The sequence below is a fragment of the Adiantum capillus-veneris genome, chromosome 18 (assembly GCF_014529385.1).
Source record: "Adiantum capillus-veneris isolate H3 chromosome 18, ASM1452938v2, whole genome shotgun sequence".
Classification (NCBI taxonomy): Eukaryota; Viridiplantae; Streptophyta; class Polypodiopsida; order Polypodiales; family Pteridaceae; genus Adiantum; species Adiantum capillus-veneris.
The window spans coordinates 92,659,885-92,687,720 of record NC_140948.1 but is presented as its reverse complement, the minus strand read 5'-3'; the positions used below and the strand labels follow the sequence as shown (position 1 = coordinate 92,687,720).

The window sequence follows — 27,836 nt, the reverse complement described above, 5'->3', positions numbered from 1 at the left end:
ACCTTTTATGATAAGCTAAAGAAGACAGCGTACGTTTGAGAGCTCCTTCTTGCTCCAACTTGTAATTTTCGCTACTGTGGCTACGGTAATCCGAATTCAGATTCGTTTATTGTATTGTGTTCCTCTTACTTTGCTCTTCCATTCAAGTGTAATCATTCAAGATTCGGCGTAAGTGTTCAACTACGAGTTTGTGACCTTAAATCGTTGTTTTGAGTGTTTATATGCGTATTTTATATTGTTTTGACCCTAGGAGAGGCTTCAGGGACCCTAAAATGACCCTTTAGGATCATCTGTTCGCTGTTTTTGCTGACTTTGGGATGAACGATCGCGATCTTTGTACCTCTCGAGAATGTTGTGACAGTGATAGTATATGATCCTGTTGGTCCCGTGTAGCTCCCCTTCAAGTTTCGTGCAATTCCAACATGACTTGCATGGTAAATGGGCGTGACGACTGTAGAGCTATGTAGAAGGACATAGGCAGATTGCTTGGCTTTAGTGCGTATGATTTTCTTGCAGAGTTAGTAGTTGCAACTCATCGAGTTCACTTCATTAGGAATGACACCCTAGTGAGTTTCCATGCCTCATCCTGGTCGCTTCCCTTGTATTGATATTTTATGTTGATGCGTGAGAGCTATGCTATGGATGTCCGTCGCGGAAACCCGCAAACAATCTTTTCCTTTTCTAAACTCACCCTTTACTTATGCATTTCAAATGTTTTGAAAGTCTTTTTTGTCTTCTCGAGATTGGGGACACCTAATCAGATGTGGATGTTTAAATTTACAATAAATTCTCAAAGTGAATATTCACGTGCTTTTTAGTGTCTCCGATGATAGCTGAATAATCAAATATCTGCAAATGGAGTTTGATGGCATGAGGCTAAGTTGATTGAAAACAAGAACAAAAAAATAGTGGTGATGGAAGACATGATAACAGAAGTGAATGCGGCAGTCAAGTAAAAGTTGCAAAATAGATCATGATGGAGATTGTAGTAGACATGATCAACACAATGATGGAGATCGTGTTAGACAACATCGATCATGGAAACAGTGGTGATGTTAGACACGATAGTAGAAGTGAACATCACAATTGACATGATGGTAAAATTCGTGGAAGCGATGATGATGGGGATTGCATTAGACATGATGGACACCATGATGAAGATCGACGTGAGAGAAGGTAGGAAAGATGAAGAGACCATGCCAAAGAAGATGAATCTAGAAGGGATTGTAGTAGTCATAGGGATGGTGATTGCATGGTTTATAGAGAGCATGATAATTGCACGGATAGATACAAAGGGTATGATGACAATGATGATGATGATAAATACAAGGACTAGAGTAGGAGGGATTGACATGAAATCTCTTCAAAAAGGCACCAGGGTGAAAGCATGTTAACATGTCACGCTTTTTGTGCTAATAAACATATACCAACAAGCACATCTTGTAAGCATAACACATGATACACTTTGTATAGTTCATGATGGTGGCCCACACACTTGAAAAAACATGACTGTTGGACTTCAAAAAAATGAGTCGTAATATTTTTAAAATCTCAAACATTTAAACTCAGTCGCATTACGTTGAGGTAGTGGTGTAGTCATGATGCATGGAGGGAAGCACATCATAGGGGCCACAGTTTAGAGAGAGGGAGGAAAGCGATTGCGAGCTGCAAGCAGGTCTGCAGTCAGAGACCAACAGTCAGCCCAAGTCGAGGATAGCTCACCACTGGAGCCAACCACCTCCGACGGCTCTCTTGACAGTACTCCATCAAGAAGGAAGTCGAGGGGCAAAGGTTCTGCTGCTTCTCCTCCACCTTGCAAAAGATTTAAGGCTTCTAATCCCCAAGGATCCCCAATGTCAAAGTACATGCATGCAGGGCAAGGGAAGCAGAACTTAGTTACTCTCTCTCTCTCTCTCTCTCTCTCTCTCTCTCTCTCTCTCTCTCTCTCTCTCTCTCTCTCTCTCTCTCTCTCTCTCTCTCTCTCTCTCTCTCTCTCTTCAATGAGGGGGCCACATTTGGAAGTTATAAATAAAGCAAAGCATGACACATTTCTCCAGCAGTCCCCGATCACTATTAATATGTTAGTGAATCCTCTCACCCATGAGAAAATTGTGTTGCTAAGCATATGCTGCAATCAACAGAGAGGACTATGCATTCAGCTTATATGCTTGTTTTTGTAGTAGCCCCTGGCTGCAATCTTGTTGTGGATTCTCTCACACTAATCAAGTGCTTGTACATTGCCTTGGGCATTCAAGGTTCATGCTTAAATGATTGCATCTAAGGAGAGCCCGCGAAATTGCCTATGTAGAAATTACTTGACAACCCTATTCTAGCGGGTTTCTGTAAGGTTTTAATTTTATAATCCTGTGTGGTGTGCAGGCCGATGGAAAGCTCCCAAGCTGAACATCCCGCTGTAGGAAAAATTTTGTGTGATAGCAGAAGAGTTTAATGTTGTCCATGGCCTCTCCATGGACGGTGTCGACCCCAAATTGGTGAAGTGGGAGCAGATTACAGATGTGGAGTGGTTTAGTGTATTCAGAGAGGCAAAAAGATTGCATAAAATATCGCTTCAAATGCAATAGCATTTGTAACGACATGTACGACCAAGTACTTCAGCTGCACTACAGGGTGTACCAGAAGGCCCCCACCAACATGGAAATTAATTTAGCTTTTACGAAGGGTTTTGTAAAACACTTCAATCCCGTGGCAATTGCAAGTGGCTCAATCATGCAGTTCAATTGGGCTGAGTTTGTTGTCGAGCATGTGGAGGACCTTGCAGCAGGACCTTGGAGAAAAAGGATACTACAATGCCCATGTTGAAAAGTGGAGGGTGTGTAATATCCACCCATCAAGTCAAAAAACAGAGGAGGGCTCTGTGGAAACAAAGGACGATTGCACTGGCCAAGTAGCTCCAAACTTTTTTTCTGCTACCAGGGCAACACCCCTCTCTATTAACAGATCTCACAAAGTGACAACAAGCCTATCATATTTCGGGCTCTCTGATTTGTAGCACATCATGAGTGCAAGTGACCATCTCAGAAATCGACTGCAGGATGCTAAACAGCAGCTCAAGAATGTGGGTCAGGAGCTTGAAGCTACGAGGGTTCTAAAAGCAAGCCATGATATGTAGTACTTGTTATGAAACAGAAGCTTCATGATGCTGAGAATGAATTGCGATGTTTAGGCCTCACAGATAGTGTGGATGCAAGGAGAGAAATAGAGCTCAAGGTAAAGATTGAGACACTGAAAGAGACACTGGATGGTTTGCGGTTTCCTCACAGTGAGGACACCCCCACTAATGTTGATATTGACATAACCTTTCTTCGTGTCAGTGCTGATGGTTTTTGTGATTGAACCTTATGTTTTGAATATGTGCACAACTATCCTATGTACTTACCATGCTTCTGTTTTCATTGGTTTGTAGATTAATGTGGAGGTGCAGGAATCAAAAGTGCACGCTTGCGATAGTCAATTGCAGCTGCTCATGCAGATAAGTAGGATGATACAAGGCTCCTTCATCCCCACTACCCTAAGCAAGATAGCTATGGACACTTTTACAGAGTGTATAGGAGGGGTATGCGATGGGAAAACAAGCAACGAGTGTATTGGTTGTGGTTTGCCCCCACTAGAAGTACATGAAATCAGTGCAATGGTCAAAGTTCCATGTGACCATACCTATCACCTAAGCTGCTTTGTTACTACATGCTCCCTAGGGACCGAATGTAGAGCTTCCACCTGCCAGCAGAGGATACGAACTGAATGGTGTGGCAAGGTCACAGGGCAAGGACCTCCAATCACACAGAGTTCTTGTAAGATAATCTTAAGGAACAGTTATCCAACCTTGATTCCTACACTGGCCATGTGTATGCTAGTTAGCATACTATGAGATATAGCTAGCATACATTGTCATTGTGGTAAGCATATTGTGTATGCTAGTTATCACAACTAGTTATCCTAGCTAGCATATTGTGAATACTACTTGGCATTTTTTGTATGCTAGTTAGCATACTATGTATGCTAATAAGCATACCTTCTATTCTAGTTAAGCATACCTTCTATGCTAGTTAACAAACTATGCATGCTAACTAGCATAGAGAGTTTCCCAATTAGAAACAAAGTTTGCTAATCAGCATATTAAATATGCTAATTAGCGTGCAGTGTGCTAACTAGAAAACAGGGTATGCTAATTTTAGCATGCCTTTTCTTCTAGTTAGCATACTTGCATGCTAGCCATCATACACAATGTTCTAGATAACATAAAAAGTATGCTAATTAGCATACCATGTATGTTACTTAGCACGTTGTGTGTGCTAGCTAACATACAAGGTATGCTAATTAGCATGTAGCATACCGTTTTTCTAATTAGCATACTTGCATGCTAGCCATCATACACAGTGTTCTAATTAGCATAAAAGGTATGCTAATTACCATACCTTTTATGCTAATTAGAACACTGTGTATGATGGCTAGCATGCAAGTATGCTAATTAGAAAACAAGATATGATAATTAGCATACTCAGTATGCTAACTAGCATACCTTGTATGCTAGTTAGCATTTTCTGCATGCTAACAAGCATTCAAAGTTTAGTTAGCATACCTTCTTTGCTATATAGCATAATTTGTATGCTTGTTAGTGTGCCTCTATGCTAGTTAGCATACATTCTGAGCTAGCTAGCATAATGTGTATGCTAGTTAGCATACCTCTTTGCTAGTTATTGTAATGTGTATTTTAGTTAGCATGCACAGTATGCTAGCCAGCAAAGATGCTATGCTAATTAGCAGAGACGTTATTTTAACTAGCAAAACTTATCTTCTAGCTAGCATACCATCTTTGCTAGCATGCATGGTATGCTAATTAGCATACAATTGTGTATGTTAATTAGTATATCATGTATGCTAATTAACATAGTATGTATGCTAATTAGCACACCATCAATAATACGCATTCCATTAGCATACACACAATTTTGCTAATTAAAATTTTTTGTATGCTAATTAGCATACATTCTCTGCTAGTTAGCATACACACTATATTCACACTTCTTGTTAGCATATATTAGATGCTAGTTAGCACACTTGGTATACTAGTTAGCATAATTAGCATAGACAATATGAATGTCTACAGGATATAGATGCCTACTATGCATGGAATGCTACTTGTCATTCTATGCATACAAGCAGTCATAATGGTATCGATGAAAATTAACGGGTGAATGGAATACACACGTATCAATGATGAAGGATGCGAACCTGACAAGACACCTGTCAATCAAAGGATAGAAGAGAAGCTTTGTAATGATAAATCTGATGAGCTGGATAGACAACATGAAAGGGCAGATGTAATGCCACAACATGTGACATCGCATGAGGCTGCTACAGATGGTAAAGAAACAAATGATGATGATGAAGATTTTATCATGATTACTCATCCCAAACCCAAGCCCCCTACAGATGATCAAACAAGTGTCTCAAAGGAAATAGTTAAGAGTGTGCAAGAGGAAGGTAGGAGTGCTCAAGAGGAAGGTTTCATGACTGATGGTGGGTTGACTGTGCAAGATGCCGGTGATGACATCTCCCTGCAGGGTTTTGTAAACAAAGTGAAACTAAAGAGAAAAGGTGGTCTGGAACAGATTCTGAAAGATCTTGGGGACGAGATATGTGCTGCCCCTCCAAGCACCCTAGATGACATAAAAGAACGTAGCAAAGGTGAAAAGAAAGACATTCGCTCATGTGCTTGCAAGAAATTATGATGAATCTATTCCCTGTTGTGTCCAAGTTATGTAGTGTTAGCAAGCTCCACACCCTATGTGTGGCATGTATCTCTCTGGATATTTATAATGAAGGAACTCTTTTCAATATTATTTTATTGTGCAGTAGTTTAGTAGTTTTTGCTTGTCCTTTATGATGTCTTTATTCGATACCATTTTAGTGTCACAAGGCAAGATAAACTGCAGTTAGTTGCCCTGCATGATTTGAATTATGCCATTGCATGCAAAACCATACGAAAGCGGCATATTGCCAAGGAGACCCAGCTACAAAAAGAAAAATCCGAGATTGAGAAGCGCCTAGCTAGCTATCTTAAACTGCAGTTAGTTGCCCTGCATGATTTGAATTATGCCATTGCATGCAAAACCATACGAAAGCGACATATTGCCAAGGAGACCCAACTACAAAAAGAAAAATCCAAGATTGAGAAGCGCCTAGCTAGCTATCTTAAACGCTTAACGAAAAGTATTGAGTACTACAGTTATGTTCATCCCTCCGGGGAAGTTATTTTTGCTGAGTGGTATGCACTGCCAGACCCAATATGCGTGCCAAATCCGTTGCCAGACAAGGGGTGCACTTTGGTTCTTGATTTAAATGGCCTGCTTGTTCAAGTTGTAGATCCAATGCATGGTGACATTCCCCCTAAACATGCCGGGGAAATGATAAAGTACAATGTGCAAGATAGGAGGTATGTATTTTGTCGCAAAGACAACCACAATTTTTTGGATTGGTGCCTCCAATTTTTCCACGTGTATATATGGAGCACCAGCATGGCACCTAAAGTGAATGCAATATTAGAAACAATATTCAAAGAGCAGCGGGCTAAGCTAAGAGGTGTTTTTTCACAGAATCATTGTAGTGGTCAGCCTTGGCAGATATATAATAAGCCTGTATTCTTGAAGGATTTGACATTGTTTTGGAAGGACTGCAACTTTGGGCCCCAAAATAGTCTAATTATTGATGATAGTATGTACAAAGTGTGCCAGAACCCTGAAGGAAGTTGGCTTGTTACTCCTAAGATAGAGGACCAGACCAAAGAATAGTGGAAAAACTTCCTGATAGATACTTTGAGCAACTGGTTGTTCCTATGGCTGCAATCAGAGGATCATGCAGCATATGCAGCTGAAAATGCATTTGATACTGTCCCAAATTTGTTTTCACAAGAAGTTTTCAGGAAGATGGAATCAGAAATGCAAAAGCGCAATGAGGCCCAACGTAAGGAAGCCTTGCGTAGGAGACAAAGGGGGGCTGATGAAGAAGCTGAAAGACATAAGAGAGAGAGGCTACAAAGGGAAAAATGACAGAAGCAGTAGCAAGAACAAGAAGAAAAAGAGTTGCAAGAACCAAAAGCTCAGCAAGAAGAAGAAAGAGAGCAAGACCCAAAAGCTCAGCAAACAAAGAAGCAAACGGTCACTAGGCAAAAGTGAGTGTACAAGCACGCTAAAAGATCTTATCTAGAGTAGGAGGCTTTCTGCACTTTTGTAACATTATGAGGAAAATTCGTAAATTGCCTTCCCAATGTTTGTAACTATTCTGATATTAAGTTCCGATAGTAATGATCAGATCCTGTACTATTCATTTTTTTGAAGATAATACTATGTGTTCTGCTCGCATTCTTTTTTGTCTTGTAAACATTGAATTTGTATCCGTTGGAAATCAGCAAAGGTATGCTAATTAGCATAATGTTTATGCTAGTTAGCAGATTGTTTATGCTAATTAGAAAAAATAGTATGCTAATTAGCATATCATGTATGCTAATTAACATACCCACAATAGCTATTAGAATACATTCTAATTAGCATACTGCACATTTTTGTTTGTGCTAACTTCCACTCACAGCATACCATAGTATGCTAACTAGCATGCACAGTATACAGGAAGCTGCTATGTTTTCTCCTTGAAACCAGCAATGGTATGCTAATTAGCGTACTGTCTATGTCAACTGGCATAAACAATATGCTAATTAGCATACATGGTATGCTAATTAGTATTCCTTTAATTAGAATACTGTGGATTTTTGTTTTTGCTAACTTCCACTCACAACATAGTATGCTAATTAGCATACACAGTATATAGAAAGCTGCCATCCCTTCTTGAAACCAGTATACAATATGCTAGGTATGCTTATTCGCATACACAGTGTACAGAGAGTTGTTATCTCTGCTCCTGAAAACTAGTAAAGGTATGCTAATTAGCATAATGTCTATGCCTACTGGCATAGACATTATGCTAATTAGCATACCTTCAATTGGCATACTATACATTTTTGTTTGTGCTAACTTCCACTCAGTATAGTATGCTAATTAGCATACACAGTATACATAAAGCTACCATTCCTTCTCCTTGAAACAAGCAAAACTGCTAATTAGCATATTGGTTATGCCAGTTAACTATGCTAATTAGCATACCCACAGAATGCCTGCTGGCATATACAATATGCTAATTAGCATACACAGGATGCGGAGACCTGTCATCTCTTCTCCTTGAAACCAGCAAAGATATGCCTATTAGCATATTGTTTATGCCAAATGGCATAAACAGTATGCTAATTAGCATACCTTCAATTAGCATACTGTGCATTTTGTTTGTGCTAACTTTCACTTATATCATAGTATTCTAATTAGAACACATAGTATACAGAAAGATGTCATCTCATTTCCTTAAAACCAGCAAAGGTATGCTAATTAGAATACACAGTGAACTGAAAGCTGCCATCTCTTCTCCTTGAAACCAGCAAAGGTATGCTAATTAGCATACATAGTATACAGAAAGCTGCCATCTCTTCTCTCCTAAACCAACAAGGGTATTCTAATTAGCATACTGTTTATGCCAGTTGGCATAAACAGTATGCTAATTAGCATTCCACTCACAACATAATATACTAATCATCATACACAGTATACAGAAAGCTGCCATCTCTTCTCCTTGAAAACCAACAAAGTTATGCTAATTAGCATACTGTTTATACTAACTAGCATATATAAGTTTATGCTAATCAACATAAATAGTATGCTAATTAGCATTATCATACACAGTATACAGGAAGCTACCATCTCTACTCCTTGAAAACTAGCAAAAGGTATGCTAACTAGCATAAACAATATGCTAATTAGCATACCATTTATGCTAACTAGCACACCCACAAAACACAATTAGCATACCTTCTTATTATCATATTGTGCAAGCCATTGGCCTTCTTTATACACATCTTTCCAAACCCTGATGCCTTTCTTATAAGCTGGGTGTGCCTTCTTTTATAGTTTCCATTTATGTTTGTGGGCTACCTACCCAAACCATATGGAGTCCTACTGTAAAAAGCGTAAATTGTAAGACACCAAAGGAGGCGGACTTTGAGATTGTTTGATCACCTCTCTAGAGTTCTACATTTTCTTGATGAGCTCAGATCCTCTAGGTTTAATGAGGTAGGTTGTACAAATGATCTCTCTTAAACTGAGACCCCTCTATGATAGACACCAAAGCCATGTATACACAAAGCACACAAGAGACACCAGAGACAGAAGATACCCAAGTTTTTGATAAAATTGCATTATCTCCAAGCAAGAAGTATATTGAAGATGCAGTGATTACAACTTAAAAGCTGAAGGGCATGCTATTATAGATTGCTTCATAGATTTCTGGGTTGATTGTGTACACCTGCCGTCTCCTTGGGATGTGCTCCATGGGTATTTTGATACATCATACCAGATGTGAAAGTACGTGGAAGATGGGCTGCTTGTGGTCTAGCTTGAAAGGTGTATGCATCCAATCACTCGTAATACAGACCTTTCACAACATATGAACCTCTATCAACTGCATTGCCCCACTCATTGAGGTACCCCTTCCCCACCTTCTCCTTTGTTGCAACACACTTGACAAGGTAGAAATCCACATCCTCAATGTTGGTCAAAGCATCTAGATTTACAGCAAATGTGTCGCCAGCACATAGAGTGCTACTCAACACATCATGATGACCTTCGTCGTGAAGTCATCGTAGGCGTCTGCTTCATCTACCAGCTCAGAATTTGACACAACCTCATCAAGTAATGACAATAAAGTATGATAATCCCAAGGCTACATGTAGGTGAACTTTATTGACGCAACGATTTCATCTTCCTTGCATGCATGCATCACAGAAGCATGCCAAGGATCTTGTTGCAAGGAAGTTGGATTCCCAGGGTTGTGACCACGAAAAGCATGCAGAGAGCGAGTTTTTGCCACAGATGCACAATTTCACTTCACCTTCCTGTCCACTTCCCCCTCTTTAACCTCCTAGAACACACGGGCACATTCCCTTTCTTTTGAAGGATAGTGTGAAGGTTCTCCTTGCGACAGGTTGTCTTGGCTATAAGCAACCACATCATCTGCACACCGCAAAATAGCTCCATTAGGTTTTAGCTATTCATGGGTCAAGGTTCTTTCCACAGCTGCTCCTGCACCATCATGCTCTCCCTTGCCGTGCCCTGATCCAAAGAAGAACCATCTAACCCCCAACTATGTTAGTCCACCATATCTTGCAAAACCGAAGTAAAAAGTCCTGGCTCCCTTGAACTGCGAGGCCGCACCATTAGACCACACCCAATGTTGCTTAGGAGTGACACCCTTTTGTTGTAACCAGTCACGGTGTAGCATGAAGCAGTGTTGCACAAACAACGTGTCATGCACCTTGTCATCTGATAAGAAGAAGTGGATGGTTTTGACTACCTCCCTTGCCCTGCGGTAGTACGTTATGTGTACAAAAATGGTTAATTGACTAGAGTTCCAATGCATTGACTGAATCTCATTTTGTTCCTTGAAGGCATAATTCTCTACAAAATCAACAATTGACTTGAGACATCGTCCGGAAACCGAAGAAGGCAATCCTTGAATTGTTGTCCTTGCCATCGAGCCACATAGTTATGAGTGTTAAAGAGCTCCAACTTGGTCTTCAAGAGTTTAAGAAACTCCTAGCACTGCATTTCTTTGTGCAAAAGATCTTTTCTTTTGTTATTATTTTCCTACTTGTCTTGAGCTTATACATATGCAAATACTTTCACATAATACTATTACCTGGATTTGTTGTCTCCAAGCAGCATAATTCCAACCTATCCACTCCACATGTCAAACACTCTCCCATCAGACATTCCCTTCTATGGAAAACTGCATTTGCGGGCTTTGGACAGAGAATGGGCTCCCACATATGTGTGACAGCTTTGAACGTGTGATGTGAAGCCAAGAAACCCTTGCTAATGTTCTCACCTGGGGCACATATACTACATCTACAATCGCAACCTACTCTATGAAACCCAAAAGCACGAGAGCACATGTGGTTCAGTGTATCCTTCATAAAGGACATTTTCACATGGTATTCGCAACAGCATGTGTATCTATCCTTCAGCCGCCTACAAAAGAATGACTTCAACATCTCAAACATCCTCATGCCAATCTTGCAATCTGGATATTTGTCCTTGAATCTACAAAAGAACTCAATCTGCAACATCCAAATGATGATCAGTATTCAGATTTCTAACTAGGACATCTAGAATTTTCATGAAAACAAAAGTGTTAAATAACACAATCAACATCCTAATGTACATGCAACAACATATGTTAACTAGCATAAAGAGTGTTAATTAGCATATATCTTGTGTTTACCAGGTAACTTTGTATGCTAGGTAGAGCACAAGGCATGCTAACTAGCATAGACCATATGCTAACTAGCATACTCATTAGGACACCCATCATGCTGTTGAGCATACTAGGTGTTAACTAGCAGAAACTATGTTAATTAGCATACATCTTGTGCTGACTAGCTAACTTTGTATGCTAGGTAGAACACAAGGCATGCTAACTAGCATACCCAGCCCAGCTGCTAGTTCTAACTAGCCTAACCCTTGTCTTAAATAGCATACCCATCATGCTAGTGAACATACTAGGTGTTAACTAGCATAAGTGGTGTTAACTTGCATACGTTTTGTGTTGACCAACTAACTTTGTATGCTATTTAGAACTCAAGGCCTGGTAACTAGCATACTCCATATGCAACCTAGCAAACTCCATGTACTAACTAGCATAATTACTTTCTGTTAGACAGCGCACTTATCATGCAATTGAGCATACTTGGTATGTAACTAGCATACTAGGTATGTTAAATATCATACCAAGTATGTTAATTAGCATACATATTGTGTTATCCAACTAGATCTGTATGGTATTTAGAACCCAAGGCATGCTAACTAGCATACTCCATATGCTAACTAGTACAGTCCATATGCTAACTAGCATTGTCCATATGCTAAGTAGTATAGTCCAAATTCTAACTAGCATACTCCATATGCTAACTATCATACTCACTATGCTAACTAGTATACGCATTATGACACCCATCATGCTATTGAGCATACTAGGTGCTAACTAGCATAAATGATGTTAATTAGCATACATCTTTTACTGACTAGCTGTATGCTAGGTAGAGCACAAGGCATGCTAACTAGCATACTCCATTTTCTAACCAGCATACTCCATATGATAACTAGCATACCCAGCCCAACTGTTAGTTCTAACTAGCATAACCCTTGTCTTAAATAGCATACCCATCATGCTAGTGAGCATACTAGGTGTTAACTAGCATAATTGATGTTAACTTGCATACCTTTTGTGTTGAACAACTAACTCTGTATGCTATTTAGAACTCAAGGCCTGCTAACTAGCATACTCCATATGCTACCTAGCAAAAGCCATGTGCTGACTAGCATAATCACTTTCTGTTAGAGACAACATACTTATCATGCAATTGAGCATACTAGGTATGTAACTAGCATACTAGGTATGCTAACTAGCATACCGTGTATGTTAATTAGCATACATATTGTGTTAACCAACTAGATCTGTATGCTATTTAGAACCCAAGGCATGCTAACTAGCATACTCCATATGCTAACTAGCACAATCAATATGCTAGCTAGCACATTCCATATACTAACTAGCAAAAGTCTACAGATCAGTATGCTATTGATCAGCATATACAAGTTACTATGCATTAGAGATGCAATGCATAAGATGCATAATTTATGGTACAAGTATTTAATTGATCACCTGAGGCTCCTTTAGGAGGTGCACAGGGTGTTCTATGTACCGTTTTCCTCCCCATCCTCTTTCGACAAACATCCTTCTTGTTTAGTGAAACGCGAGTCTCCACTTTCCAAAATGTGTAGACCAATTCATTAATTTCATCTATGATAGGGCTATGAAGGTGTTGCTTGTGACATGCAACCAATGAAAACAATCGACCATCAACATTAGGCTTCACTTGTCGTGATCTCACCTTGTGCAAGGTGCGATGATTAACATTTAGGACCCTGGTAATTTTTGCAATAGGCATGTTTTCCTTTGAATTCAACATCATCTGCAATGCTGCATTCTTTAAAAAAAACTCCTCATTGGAACCTGGTTGCTTGATGCTAGCCAGTGTGCTGTGGACATTGGAGGCAATTGCAGTCTGTACAGCAGCCTCCTCCTCAAAAGACTCATCATGGATCACCCAAACATGCGGATGTCGAGAAACAAGATTCCCGATTTCCCAATCTGCTTTTGTACTAAAACCTTCAGTCCTACTCTTGAAAGCTCTCACAATCTCAGAGGAGATTTTCTTTTTCTCCTCATTGTTGAGGGCATGATGCTGTCGCTAAAATTCATTTGTTTCGGCTCCCGTTGTTTCCTCTTTCTTACTCTCTCATATTCCCTGATTACAGAAAGAGTTGGATCTTGGGAGTTGTAATTCATTGCCTGTAGTGGCTCTCTTCTGCTTTTTCCTGATAACTATAGACGTGCATAATATGTTACTTACTTAAAGTCGCTTAAATATATAGCTGTCAACACTTGATGTTGTAATACACACATACCATGAACAAATGCCCTCACAAAACTATAGATGTGACCAACAAAACCAAATAACTTCATTTGGAGTGGTGGGCTACACATAAGATTTGCTTACCATCACATTACAGTACGGCTCCATTTCCAGCATTAGAGCTAGTGGCAATAATGTTGGTTGCTGGTTCTCCATATCTATAGGTCTGTGTCGGAACGCGAGAAAGAGCTTAGCTTTGACAACTCATCTATGAGGCAGGATGCCCGACGCAAGGAACAAACGCATGCACGCCCGCGCGCGCGCCCGAGAGAGAGAGAGAGAGAGAGAGAGAGAGAGAGAGAGAGAGAGAGAGAGAGAGAGAGAGAGAGAGAGAGAGAGAGAGAGAGAGAGAGAGAGAGAGAGAGAGAGAGAGAGAGACTCCATGGAGACTCCCTATGTCATCTTCAGTAACTGAAAACAAACGCACATGAGGAGGGAAAATAAATTTTTTATGGAACATTTAAAATTCAAAGGACCTGCCCATTCGTTTTCAGTATGTGCTAACAAGCACAAGTAACTAGCACTATTCGGGACAACATATTCAGTGACATGTTAACATGCTTCTACCCACCAATCACACGAACTTGAGAAGGCTTTATTGGTGGTTTAATAGCAATAACAACCTTTGGCCCCACTCCTACCCACAATAGGCTCAACCATGGGTACGTTGCTCACTTGTTGATGACTCAACCTCGACAACACTACAAGGTCCATTATCTACATCCAATTCTCCATGCCTATGCATTTGCTTGGTTCAACCATGGGGTGCACTGCTCACTTGTTGATGGCTCAAGCTTGAAAACACTGCAAGGTCCGTTATCTACATCCAATTCTCCATGCCTATGCATGGCTTCTGTTTCTTGTAATTTTTGAGAGACCCCAATGTTAACTCTCCACCATACTTTTGTATGGCACTTCTGCATAACGTGCACTGTATAATTAGCATTTCCACTCTGTGATGCCTCATTGCAAGATAAAATGTTTAACTATTCACATTGATTTTATGTAACTTGACACAAATAATGTTCTTCGGCTTGCACAATTAGAACACCCATACACGATTATCATTGTTAGTGTTGCAGCTTAATTTTGTATGACACTTCTGCATGACGTGCACTGCATAATTAGCATTTTCACCCATACACGATTATCACTGTCGTTATCACAGTTTAATTTTTATAGTCTATTGATGCTTTTTATATTTTTTGAGGCTTCCTTAAGCTTAGTTTAGATACATGTTTTCCTCACTAGTACATGATCAATCTCGATCATCATATCTATATATCAAATAGATATACACTTCTTTTCTCATAGTTGGGCAATTCAAGTTATGTATTGAAGTGCTTGATGCACTCTCTGTACATATTTACTTTAGTCCTAGGTGGTTAATGTCAATCGATGTATGTCCTTGTTTGGCAATGCAATTTATATGTTGCAACCCATTGTTCTCCTCTACATAACCATTCTTTAGCACAAGGACAACCCTTTCTCCCAATGTTTTCTTTGTTTTGCACTTGGTTTTGTGATCGACAACCAAGGTAGCACGTAATTCTGTGTGTGTGTGTGTGGGGGCGGGGAGCGGGGATTAAGGAAAAGTTGACTACACTTGATTTAGAGTAAGATGGGTCCCCAGTCTAGAGACTATATGGCTGATATTACCAAGCTGAATGGCACAATCTTGAAACAACTGCCAAACTAGGTTAAGGAGTAGGGTTTAAGTAGAATGAAGCAAGCCCCTTTAGTAGCTCTTTGTTGTATAGTCAACTCTATGGGACACAACTTGCTTCTTCCCAATGCTCATCAAGTCCCTAGATGAGCTATTGTTGTTGCCTATCAATTGGTTCTTATACTCATCCTCGTGTTCCACAACAAAAATCAATGCAATAGCAATCACAACAAACTAAGTAAGTAACCAATTGCGCTCCTAAATCTATCAAAACACATACAACACAGAGCAGTGCCTTGGTCTCGTTGCTCAAACAATTGTAGAGAAAACCGTGAAATTGGACGATTTTAGAGACAATTATAGAGGTAAACAACTATAGAGGCACTTCCCCATATTAAATGATTAGTTTAACATGAGAAAATCATTCAGGAGAATTAGATATTAGTTATTATGACTCTATCTCTCTCTCTCTCTCTCTCTCTCTCTCTCTCTCTCTCTCTCTTTGTGTGTGTGTGGGAAATAAGGAAAAGTTGACTACACTTGATTTAGAGGAAGATGGGTCCCGAGTCTAGTGACTATATGGCTGATATTGCCAAGTTGAATGGCAATCTCGAAATTACTACCACACTAGGTTAAGGAGTAGGGTTTAAGTAGAATGAAGCTACAACCCTTTGGTCGATTCAATAAGCCCCTTTAGTAGCTCTTTCTTGTATAGTCAGCTCTATGGGACACCACTTGCTTCTTCCCAATGCTCATCAAGTCCCAAGATGAGCTATTGTTGTTGCCTATCAATTGGTTCTTATACTCATCCACTCGTGTTCCACAACAAAAATCGATGCGATAGCAATCACAACAAACTAAGTAAGTAATCAATTGCGCTCCTAAATCTATCGAAACACATACAACACAGAGTAGTGCCTTGGTCTCGTTGCTCAAGCAATTGTAGAGGAAACCGTGAAATTGGACGATTTTAGAGACAACTATAGAGGTAACCAATCATCATATATGCAATTCTGTTTAAAAAATTCTCCAATGCACTTTGTATTTGTTTACTTAGTGCTAGATGCTCGTTGTCAATCTGAGTATGTATGACCTGTTATGTTCTATAGCAACGCCCACCAAGCAAGAATAGCTTTTCTAATTTCTAATGGTTATGTGGAAATAGGGAAAGATGCAACTTGGTTGAAGGGGCTAGGCTATACGGGGGGTTTAATTGGAAGTGGCACGGGTTTGCCCACTTGGCGACGGCCGGCACACTCCACGACAGCCGCGATGACAAGACTTCTCTCCACGTCGTCTTCTGCTTTCTCCAGTTTTAGAGAGAAGCTGCACGGAATGTGTGTGTGTGTGGGTGGATGATATGGAGAGAGAGAGACAGAGAGAGAGAGAGAGAGAGAGAGAGAGAGAGAGAGAGAGAGAGAGCGCTGTGTGTGTGTGTGTGTGAGAGAGAGAGAGTGAGAGCGCTGTATATACGTACATGCTAGAGCGAGGGCCTCAGCAGGGGGAGCGTTGCGTGTGCGATGTGCATATTTTTGGTGAGTGAGCTGTGTGTACTAGATATAGTGAAGTGAGTATTAGGTCGCCACCGAGCGGTTGTTTAAACTTTTCGCTCGCAATCAGAACGTCGACATACAAACTTCATTGATAGTTTTCCAATCCTCCCTTTGGTGGAACAGCCCTTGTACTCAACATGGCAGGTGCTCTTTGTGTTCTCGAGAGAGAGAGAGAGAGAGAGAGAGAGAGACAGAGAGCGTGTGTGTATGTGAGAGAAACAGGTTGATTTTGAGTAAATTAGAGAGATATAGAGAGAAATAACTGCTCTAGTCTTCTGCAGTTCAGCTTGTCCAGTGGTATCTCAATTCTTACCAAAACCTCAATTGATTTCCCACCTCTCACACATCTATTCTCTCATTGTATATAATTGCACATCTGTATGGGATCCATTTCTCCAGCTGATGCCATGATTCCAATATCTGGCAACGACGACCATGGGGCGAAGGACCCGAGCAATGCTCAGAAAGCAGGTGGTTTTGGCCTTCAGACAAAGGCAAGCAATGGACTAGAGATGGGAGATCGGCGGGACGCAGATCGACATGGTACTTGCATCGGCCACCTCCGTATTGCGGACATCATGCTGCGCTCTGCTGTGGTTGCTTTCATGGTTGTTTCGCTAAGCGCAATGTTTACAAGCACACAACGATCAGCGGTGCACATTTTCGGCTTCAACATAGGAGTGTCCATGCGGTGGAATCGCAGCCAGCCGTTTGAGTAAGAAATTGGAGCTCTCCTTCTCAGCGTGATCTTACAATCTTTGCATGCCTTCAGTGAGCAATATGTTTATCATTGTGTTTGACTGCATCTGGCTTTCTCTTGGTTGCTTCATTAGCAATATACCCTTGTTTAAATAAATGAGATCAGCTAAATTTTTTCTTATGTCTAACATGGCTTTTAATTTTACTTGTTTTTGCTTGACTATCTGCTTAGTACTCTCTCTCGCTCTCTCTCTCTCTCACACACACACACACACACACACATCTCTGCCCGGCGAGATGGTAGCAGGCTGAACGCTAGTAGCGCAGTACTCTGTATGAATAGTCTCTGATTTTGCTTAATCTTGCCTTCCCTTTCATCCTAGTGTTAATAATATCAAGGTTAACAGAGATTTTTTGATCTAAATCTCAGGTTTCTGGTGGTAGTCAATTTGTTGATATGCGCATACGCACTTGCACAATTTGTGTTCCAATCGGTAGTGTTCGTGAAGAAGGCATCTCCCACAAGGAGGCGCATGTGGATGCAACTTGTGGCAGACCAGGTACTGACCGCGACCTCCTTTAAATACGATGCACATGGCGCAGATGAGGGTACTGCTCCCCTCTTTAACTCTTGTTGAAGTATGGTAGGACTCAGGAGCTACTCTTATAATGTGGTTCCATTCCTTGCAGCTTCACATTCTCTCAATGATTTGTTGTCAAGAGGAAGACAGAACCTTTTGTGGAGTTTTGTTGTCACTCAATTGATCTCACCAAAAGGCTGTTCCTCTTTTTTCTTCACATCTCTTTCAAAGGTTCTTTGGGGATGGTTATCACCTTCAATCAATGGCTGCCTTTTTCTTGGTTTCAGACACACACACACACACACACACACACACACACACACACACACACACACACGCACATGCACACACGCACACACACACACACACACACACACACACACACACACACTTGAGTGTCTTACACCAGGATTGATTCTTGTCGTCCATGGCCGGCCCGCCCATGTTTCCCTTCTTCCATGTCATTGTCGGGGCAAACATGATTACCGGGGTTGAAACTCCCTTACATTAAGGGAACTTGAACGTTTTGACACGCAGCCTGGCCGCCTGCCTACTGAAGATTAACATCAGAGGGAGCTGTCTACCCTCCTACTGTTGAGCTTTTGCCATGGAGCATGGTGGGGGCAAGGGATCGTTACATAGCGGACATGAGCCGTGGATGCAATTAGACTAGAAGTTCGGCACACCGTAGTAGCAGGTGAAAAGTGCGCATGGACAGTGAGGGACCTCATGGTGGTCTTGTCTTCTAGGTGAGATAGGCAGGGTTAGAACCAACTCTACCCAAAAATCAGCAGAGTTTGGAGGTCTAGACAGAGTTTGTGACGCTCATACACGGGGGTGCTGGTGGGGAGCTCGTCTTGAGGCATTTATCAACAATGGACCATTGTATGCAACTCATATTAGGAATAGACGTATAAGCACCGCCGTGTGCGGAACTCCTGTTAGGCATGTACTGACAATGGACCAAGCATTGAGCCTTGTCTGCAACTGATATTGGGAATAATCAAGAGAGCAAGAGCCCTGATAATGCAAACACTAATGACCCTGTGGAGAAGGACTTGAAGCCTTTGACCTCACACTGAGGTGGTTAGGATGTCAAATAATTGAGGACCTGATGGTTTGAACTGTAGAGGGTGGTTATAATATGATACCATTGAATGTGAAACTGTTGAAACTTGATGGCTCACCAAAACCATTTTCTTAAACCAGATGGGGAAAGGACAGACTTGAAACTCTCCTTGTTTTTTGTTTCAAAATTTGAAGGACTTTGCCAGTTTTCTAACAAACATGTAAAATTTCGCCGGTTTTCTTCAAAATCTAGCGGGGATTTTGCAAATTTTGTTATTGAAAAATACACTGAGAACCGGGGTGTTTGTATACCAAAATATGTTTGGAGATTCCTGACATGGAGTATAAATATGGTTATCTTGGCAGGCTTGTGCATATTTGGTGCTAGCGGCAGCGGCAGCTGCGGCGGGTGCGTCGCGAACTAACAAGTCAGCTTTTCGCAATTTGGGTGTGCAGAACATTCATGTATCAGGGGTGTGCACGGTGCTTGACAAGTTTTGCAATCGTGCAACAATTGCATTCGTCTTTACGCTGATGGCAGCCGTTGCGGCAGCGACAAGTGCCGCGCTTGATGTCTATCTATTGACATATTTGGCCTGCTAGCCATATTGTCAAGAGGATGCCATCTCAAGAGTCTACTACACTACATACAGGAAACTTGTACTATATTACTATTTATTCAAGCTCTTTTGGATGATGGGTTGAAAAACAGTATGTATTTGAGTCTCTTTTTTGTCCCTGTAAGGTTTGTAAATAGAGGTGTAAAGCTTCTTTGACCATGCGAAAGGTGCCTCGTATTACAATGCATGCACCCACCTTTGATTTAAAGAGTAAATTAAGAGATCAGCATTGGTTCTACAATGAGCATCCGTGAGTGCTACCTTACAACGCACGGGAAAGTGCGTTTTGCTACAAAGAAAAGACATCAGCATTGGTTCTAAAAGCTACACCTAACTGTAAATCATAAGAAAAATCTTCTCATCACGATAGATAGAAAGGTGCAAATCTCGAACTCTCTCTTTAATGACAGGTGCAAGTGTGGTAGATTTGGTTATGCCAATACACAATCGAATAACAGGTCTTCAGCTCAACTCTCCTCGTCTCACAGATCTTCAAGGTCTCTTGGGATTAGTCATTTAAAATTCTCTTCTTTTTCTCCCCCCCTCCCCCCTCCCCCCCCTCCAAAACACACACAAACACACAACAAACCCCCAAATTTACGTGAGACGCTTATAAACTACGAAGACGTGCACACGCAACATGGCATATGCGTCCCAACTCCAGGGTGAGGCAAGAGTGGCCATGTATTCTGGAGTACCCAAGATTACCTTTTAACTTTGCCTAAGATCTATGGTGCTTGTTTGTCCCATCATAGATCACCCATGCCCATGCCCATGCCCATGCCCATGCCTATGCCAGCCAAAGGGGGATCGACAGCCTCTATTAACAACCATGGGCGTAAGGGGTGGGATCTAGGGCCTTGAGATAAATTTATCTGCAATATCTTTACCCGGCCGTACTAGTCTTTACTATAAACCTTGTTGGCAGTGTTAGGATTTTACAGGCAACTCAAAATGTCAAAAGACAGGTATGTAAGAAGTATGCCCTTCTGGATAGAAGGGAAAAATTGAACATTGCCCTTCCAATGACAGAAGAGTAAAAAATGTCCCCTTACACAACACAAAAAACTTAAAGAACAAGCATTTTTTAGCACTACCAAATACTTGTTCATGACAAAGGCCAGCAAAGAGTTGTAGCAACATCCATTTGTACAAATGCAAATTGAACGTCAAGGCATCCATTTTCCATACAAGAAACAAGTAGACTCTATTGGAGAAACTAATCAGTTCTTACACATAGTTACTCAATACTATATTCACCAACTCCAGCATAATGAACAAAATGTGCCACATCTAGACATATTTAAAAGAAGTCTTAGGCATACCTTGCTAATGAAACTTTGCAGCCGGTTAAGTACCATAACATCCAATGACGCAATCAAGACTTGGCCAAAGAGATAATCCTTGGCTTTTCGTTGACTAGCAGCAAGTCACTGAGCTCGAATTTCCTAGTAAAGAATTATGCATTTGAGGAATGCCAATGTAATATGAGTGAAAGCACCATATCAAAAGAATCAACCAAATTGCACAATGGAACTACCCGAGCTCAATTCCGTTTCAATTCACATGTGACTCAAGCTCCTTCAATGTTGGAGGCTCAGGAGGCAATCATGATGTGGGAAAGGCAAGCTATGTCGAGGCTCACCAATGTACCACAAATCTACTTTGGCTTCTCATGAAGCTGAAAAGTAGCAATTGAATAAGCTATGGGCATTGCTTTGGTCTCGTCAGATTTTTGAAAGGTACTATGAAAGCAAATTACCAAATGGCTTGCTAATTAATTCGGATTTCTGAGCTCTTTGTTTATGTCGAAAAGCATAGATGACCACACAAACGATCAGCAGGAAGACCACCACAACTACGACCACAATACCAGCCCAAACAAATGACTAAAAATTGCATCCCAAACAAATTCATCAGTGCCCAGACCCATATGTAGGATTATGTCTTGGTATTTGTGTGGGGAGCACTCCACACAAACTCACACTTGAGGATACATTCAATAAACAAGTTAAAAACTATACGTAGGATTGGGTATGCATATATGCTCCTACACACTTTGCACAAGTTACAATATGCAAGCATATATACAAGGAAAAAAGTTTTTCCATCAGTCTAAGAACAGCGAGTACCCAGCAACCTTGCCTGGAGAGGAGGAAGTCCCGACTCCCAAGAAGAGGCAACCTGAGAGGAGGGCAAGGGCAATCCACTGTCCAAGGCTGAAGCTTAACAGGGGGTAGACTGAGAGCCTGAGAAGAGTCCAAAGGTTGCTCGCAAGTCTCTGCTCATGAGTCTTCGTGTTGTCACAAGACCTTCCAACTCTCTTATGCATTGACGTAGCCAATCCCACATTTCTTTCCCCTCTTTTGCTACAGTTCCTTTGTTGTGTGTGGGAATGAAGTTAGACCCTTGTGACCATCGACACTCGATATATTTCCAAATCCCTACAGGCACCTACACAGAGAGGCTGAGAGCAAGAGTTACACTCGTGGTGCTTGTGCCATGGCTCTAGAGGCTCGTTCAAAATTTTGGGTGAGCACTGAGTCGCCCATTTCCCATTACGTTAATTTAGAACTTAGCAATGGCCATTGGCCCATTTCCCATTAGAATTTAGGAAATTATCAAATTATGAATGGCTTAACCACACACCCCGATCACCCTCATCTATAGTTTTTAATTCATGTCAATATGTAAAATGTGAATGTGAATGCAAATGTCTCCACTCCTACCTTTGGTGGGCCTTGACCTCAGTTCAAGTCCAAGAAGGGCTTTCCTAAGGGTTGCCCTTTTAATGACAAGAGAGTGGGATTAGCATCCTTCCATGAGGATAGGCATATTTTGCCTTCTCCCTTCAAAACACCGGTGTTGCCTCAAAGTGTTCTTCATACGAAGGGCTCGAGGGAAGAAGGGCGTCAAATCCTAACACTGCAAGTTGTTGGGCGACCCCAGTTGGGCCCACCCCCCATTAGTGTGGGGTTGGGTGTGTCGCCACTAAATTTCTCTAAAATTAACTCTCATGTACACTTTGAGTTAGAGTCGTGCCCACGGCAAGTGGGGTATTGTTAACCTTGCTTATCCAAGGTTACCAAAGGTAGCATTATTACTCACACTAGGACCTTTTGAAAAGGTATGGGGTAAAAGGGCCTTCACACGGTGGGTTCAAGTTCTCTTGCTTTCACACGTTGCCTATAATTAGCTATATATAGTACAAGTTCCCTATTTACTTGGCTTATAAGCCTAATGGGGTTTTTTTGGCTTTCGGTGGCATGAATCAAGTCATTGCCCTTGACCCAAATTAGACGATTAGTAATAAAAAGCTTCATGCTTGCACATTCTTTTAATTTAATATTAAATAAACTTTTGCGACAATAGTCTACACAAGCGTTTGGAAATCTCTTGCATAATATCTTGAAAAGCATCAACTTGAAGCACTTTATTAACAGAGCAACTTTTTCCTTGCACAACATCGACCCATCCTTGCTAGCATTTTTCATCAAGCTCCTTGCTTCTTTGCCCGTTCTCCAATCGGAAAACTCTCTCTCTCTCTCTCTCTCTCTCTCTCTCTCACACACACACACACACACACACACACACACACACACACACACATTTCACGACAACGGATATCTGTACGAGCCTTGAGATGGCAGCAGTAGCACCTCTCCTCATCGTTGCTTCAAGCCTCTAGTAGCACGAGAGAGAGAGAGAGAGAGAGAGAGAGAGAGAGAGAGAGTAGCACCTCTCCTCATCGTTGCTTCAAGCCTCCAGTAGCACGAGCGAGAGAGAGAGAGAGAGAGAGAGAGAGAGAGAGAGAGAGAGAGAGAGAGAGAGAGAGAGAGAGAGAGAGAATAAAAAGAAAACAGGGGTAAGAGAGAGAAACAAGAAAGAAGAATAATTTATTTTATTTTTAAAAGATGACTAGCATATTGGCTTCGAAAATCTTACTGAGTAGAGTCCTAGTTTGATTCTCAACCTTGAGTGGGGATATTGTTGTGGAGTGGTGATGGGAGTGGAGGCTTGGTGACGACATATATTGAGATTCTTGACCTAATAAAATAACAAATATGCCAATAGGGGTACCAATTGAAGTTAATTGGGAAAATCTTATTTGATGCGAGACGGTGTTCACTTAATAGGCAGACATACGAGGTGACACTATTGAGATGGGGGATTTATGAGGAGGGGCCAGGAGGTGCTAGTCCGGCCAAGAGTGAGCATGATGTAGATCATGTTTGGACGTCTTTTTTATGTATGGGTTGCATCTTGCAACAAGATCACATGCATGGTGGGTTTTCTATGAGAGCCATCTCTAAGCAACGTTGCGCTACACAGTGCATGTTCAAATCTTACATCCCTTCTTTTAGAGAGTGAGCGATATGAATTCAAAGACTCATAGTGGGAGGAATCTCCTGAAAGTTGAATAAAATAAATTGCGAGCCAAATAGGGAGCTTGATCATGAGATTATCGTCTTACCTATGGACAATTTTCTCCCTAGCAAGTTGTCCCTTGGACACATCATATGTCATACTTGTGTATTTGTGAGGGTGTCTGGGTGCCCATAAAAGCACACAACTTAACCCATCCAAACAGGTGCTTCAAGAAAACCTCCTATCATTTGACATGCTAGAATCTTGAAATTTCCTCTCATTTTTCATGTTTATATCCTAAAATTTATGTTATATATGGCAAACTATGTAGATTGGTCATTTTACATAGCATATGAAAGGGGGCTTGGAAAATTGCCTATTAAAAGAAATTTCTACTATGCCTATCAATTTTAGGATCTGGTGCCTAAAGGCATGCATCTCTCTCTCTCTCTCTCTCTCTCTCTCTCTCTCTCTCTCTCTCTCTAGTGAAAGGGGAGGACGGAGGAGATGGTAGACCTTGTTTTCTTTTGATTGGCTTTGGGAGGCTTGTTAGAGGTCTTTGAAATGCATCAATCTCAAGATCTGCTTTGGGAAAGCGGCTTGCAGGAGCCTCAAGGAGTTTTGAGAGGGCGTGTAAGACAAGGGGAACTAGAACATGAGAGTCCACCACCCAACCACCCTCTATATAGCATAGCCCCTGGCCCTTTTCCCTAGTTGGACTCCCTTTCCACACTGCCTAGCCCAGTCCTGCCCTTGTCTAGTCCGACCTTGCTGATGTCCTGACATTACTCCCCCCTTAAGAAGAGTTTTCATCCCCGAAAACAAAAGTGGGAAACTTCTTCTTAAGAACACTAATGTTTTCCCAAGTGGCACCTTCCTCAGGTCGGTCTTTCCACTTGATTAAGGCTTGTTGACGTACGTGATGACGTGTACGCAACTCATGATAATCGAGAACACGTTCAGGTTCATGCGGTAAGGTAAGAGGTTCAATGAAATCAACCAAAACCTGTTGGTCAATGACATTGTCGTCCCCATGTAACCGCTTACGTAAACGGCTTACATGAAACATTGGATGAATGCGAGAATGTGCAAGTAGTAATAATTTGTAGGCACGATCACCTACTCGCTTGATTATTTTGAAAGGTCCACAATATCGGGGAGATAATTTAGGTGTTGGCCTAGTTTTCAGACTTTTTGAATGTTCTGGCACACGTAAAAATACTTCCTCCCCTTCATCGAAGGTAACTTGCCGACATTCTCATCAATGTACTTCTTATACCGATCCTGTGCTTGTCGGGCATTCTGACGGCGAGCAAGTTTCAGCATATCCATGTGGTCTTGGAGAAAATCCTTAACCTGTTGGAGTTTTTCAGTTGCCAATTTAGGTTGAAACCCATACATGAGCATGAAAGGACTAAATCCTGTTGTGACATGCTTAGCACTGTTGTAGGCAAACTCGAGAATAGGTAAGTATTCTTCCCAGTCTGACTGTTTTTTGCTGACGTATGCTCTTAGCATATCCTCTAGCACCTGGTTAACTCGTTCCGTCTGACCATCTGTTTCTAAATGATCAGTTGTACTGAGATTCACTTGTGTACCCAATCGTTTAAACACCGCTCTCCAAAAGTGGCTGTTAAACTTAGGATCATGGTCACTGACAATGTTACTTGGCAAACCATACAGTTTGTATAGATTGTCCACAATTAACTTGGCTAATTCTGGTGTCTTAACTGTTGATTTGGTCGAAATAAACTTACATAGTTTAGTCAACCTATCTACGACCACCTATACCGAGTCATGACCTCATACAGTGGTTGGTAAACCCACAATAAAATCCATAGAGATGCTTTCCCATTTTCCATTGGGTATCTCCAAAGAATGTAAGAGTCCTCCTGCTTTCAGGCACTGTGCTTTGTTAACTTGACATTTTTGGCAATGCAAGACATAAGCTTGAACAAAGTCATGTATACTTGGCCAGTAAAACTGTCGTCGTACGAGAGCATAAGTTTTTATAATCCCAGGGTGCCCTGCACTTGGACTATCATGACATTCATAAAGAATTTGGCGCCGAATGTCTGTGTCCGCCGGTACACAAACTCTCCCCTTATGGAGTAGGTACCCATTGTCGATGGTAAAATGCTTCCATCGTTGTAGTTCATCACTTGATAAAGGAGAATTAGATGTGGAGGTTAACTGTACACTACCGTCATTGGAGTGAGAAGAATCCCTCTTTTGAACATGGCGCTACACTTTGGAATATGTTTCATCATGCTCATATTTGCCTTTGAGAGGATCTAAAAATTCACTATGAAGTTTCGTGAACAAGAGCGAATTGATCTCTGAGATTCGACTTAGAGCGTCTACCACGACATTGTACCGGCCTTTGCGATGCCTTAGCTTGGCGTCATATTCCTGAAGAATCTCGGTCCACGTGGCTTTTCGACCCTTTAAATCCGTTGTTGTGTAAACCATTTGATGCTTTCATGGTCAAACACGGTCTCAAACTGAGCACCATACAAATAATGCCGCCATGTTTTTAAGGCAGACAATATTGCATAGAGTTCTCGTTCGTAAGCAGAGTAGTTCTGCTGAGTTGCATCAAGCTTCTTGCTTTCAAATGCAATCGGCCGTCCATCTTGTAATAGGACTGCTCCAATAGCACGGTCACTGGTATCCGTTTCCAAAACGAATGGTTTCAAAGGATCTACAATAGCTAGAATAGGAGCTGTAGCTAATGCATCCTTGAGTGTATCGAAACTGTGCTGTTGAGCGGATCCCCACTGAAAAGCTTTACCTTTTCCTTTGAGTTGATCCGTCATGGGAACAACAATTTGGACATAGTTTTTAACGAACCTTCGGTAAAAACCTGCAAATCCTTTAAAAATCTGTAATTCTTCCAGATTTTTAGGAGAAGGCCATTTTCGGATGGTATCCACTTTGGATTGATCCATATATAACCCGTTAGCTGAAATAACATGCCCTAAATAATGAATTTCGTCTTTTAGAAAATCACATTTAGATTCCTTGGCATATAATTTGTTTCTGCGTAACAATTCAAACACCTGCATGAGATGTTGTAAGTGTTCTTCTTCAGAAGCACTATAGACTAGGATGTCATTGAGGAAAACAATGACAAATTTTCCCCAATATGGCTTCAAGACACTATCCATAAGTGTCATGAATGTTGCGGGCGCATTGGTTAACCCAAAGGACATCACCAAGAAATTGTAGTGTCCCAACCGTATTCGGAATGCAGTTTTGGATATATCGGCAAGTTGAATACGAACTTGGTGATATCCTGACCGCAAGTCTATTTTTGTAAAAATGCGAGCATGAGTGAGTTTGTCAAACAACTCATCTACTCTGAGCAATGGGTATTTGTTCTTAACTGTAACCGCATTTAAGCCACAGTAGTCTACGCACATGCGCATACTGCCGTCTTTTTTCTTCACTAAGAGGATAGGCGAAGCCCATGGTGAAGAACTGGGTTGTATAAACCCTCTGCTAAGGTAGTCAGCAGGCTGACGTTCCATCTCAGCGGCTTCTGAATAACTCATACGGTAAGGTGGTTTACTAACAGGTTTACAGCCTGCAACCACGTCAATGCTATGTTGTACTTATCGTGTCAGC

General features: G+C 41.3%; 1 protein-coding gene across 1 annotated transcript; it reads left to right on the top strand.

Moving 5' to 3' along the window:
- The first annotated feature begins 17,020 nt into the window (after positions 1-17,020).
- LOC147436031 (CASP-like protein 3A1) lies at positions 17,021-19,944 on the top strand. Its single transcript, XM_086488931.1, has 3 exons — positions 17,021-17,585; positions 18,000-18,129; positions 19,585-19,944. Exons 1-3 carry the CDS (start codon positions 17,251-17,253, stop codon positions 19,819-19,821), a joined length of 702 nt encoding a protein of 233 aa, XP_086345057.1. The 5' UTR covers positions 17,021-17,250; the 3' UTR covers positions 19,822-19,944.
- Positions 19,945-27,836: the final 7,892 nt, after the last annotated feature.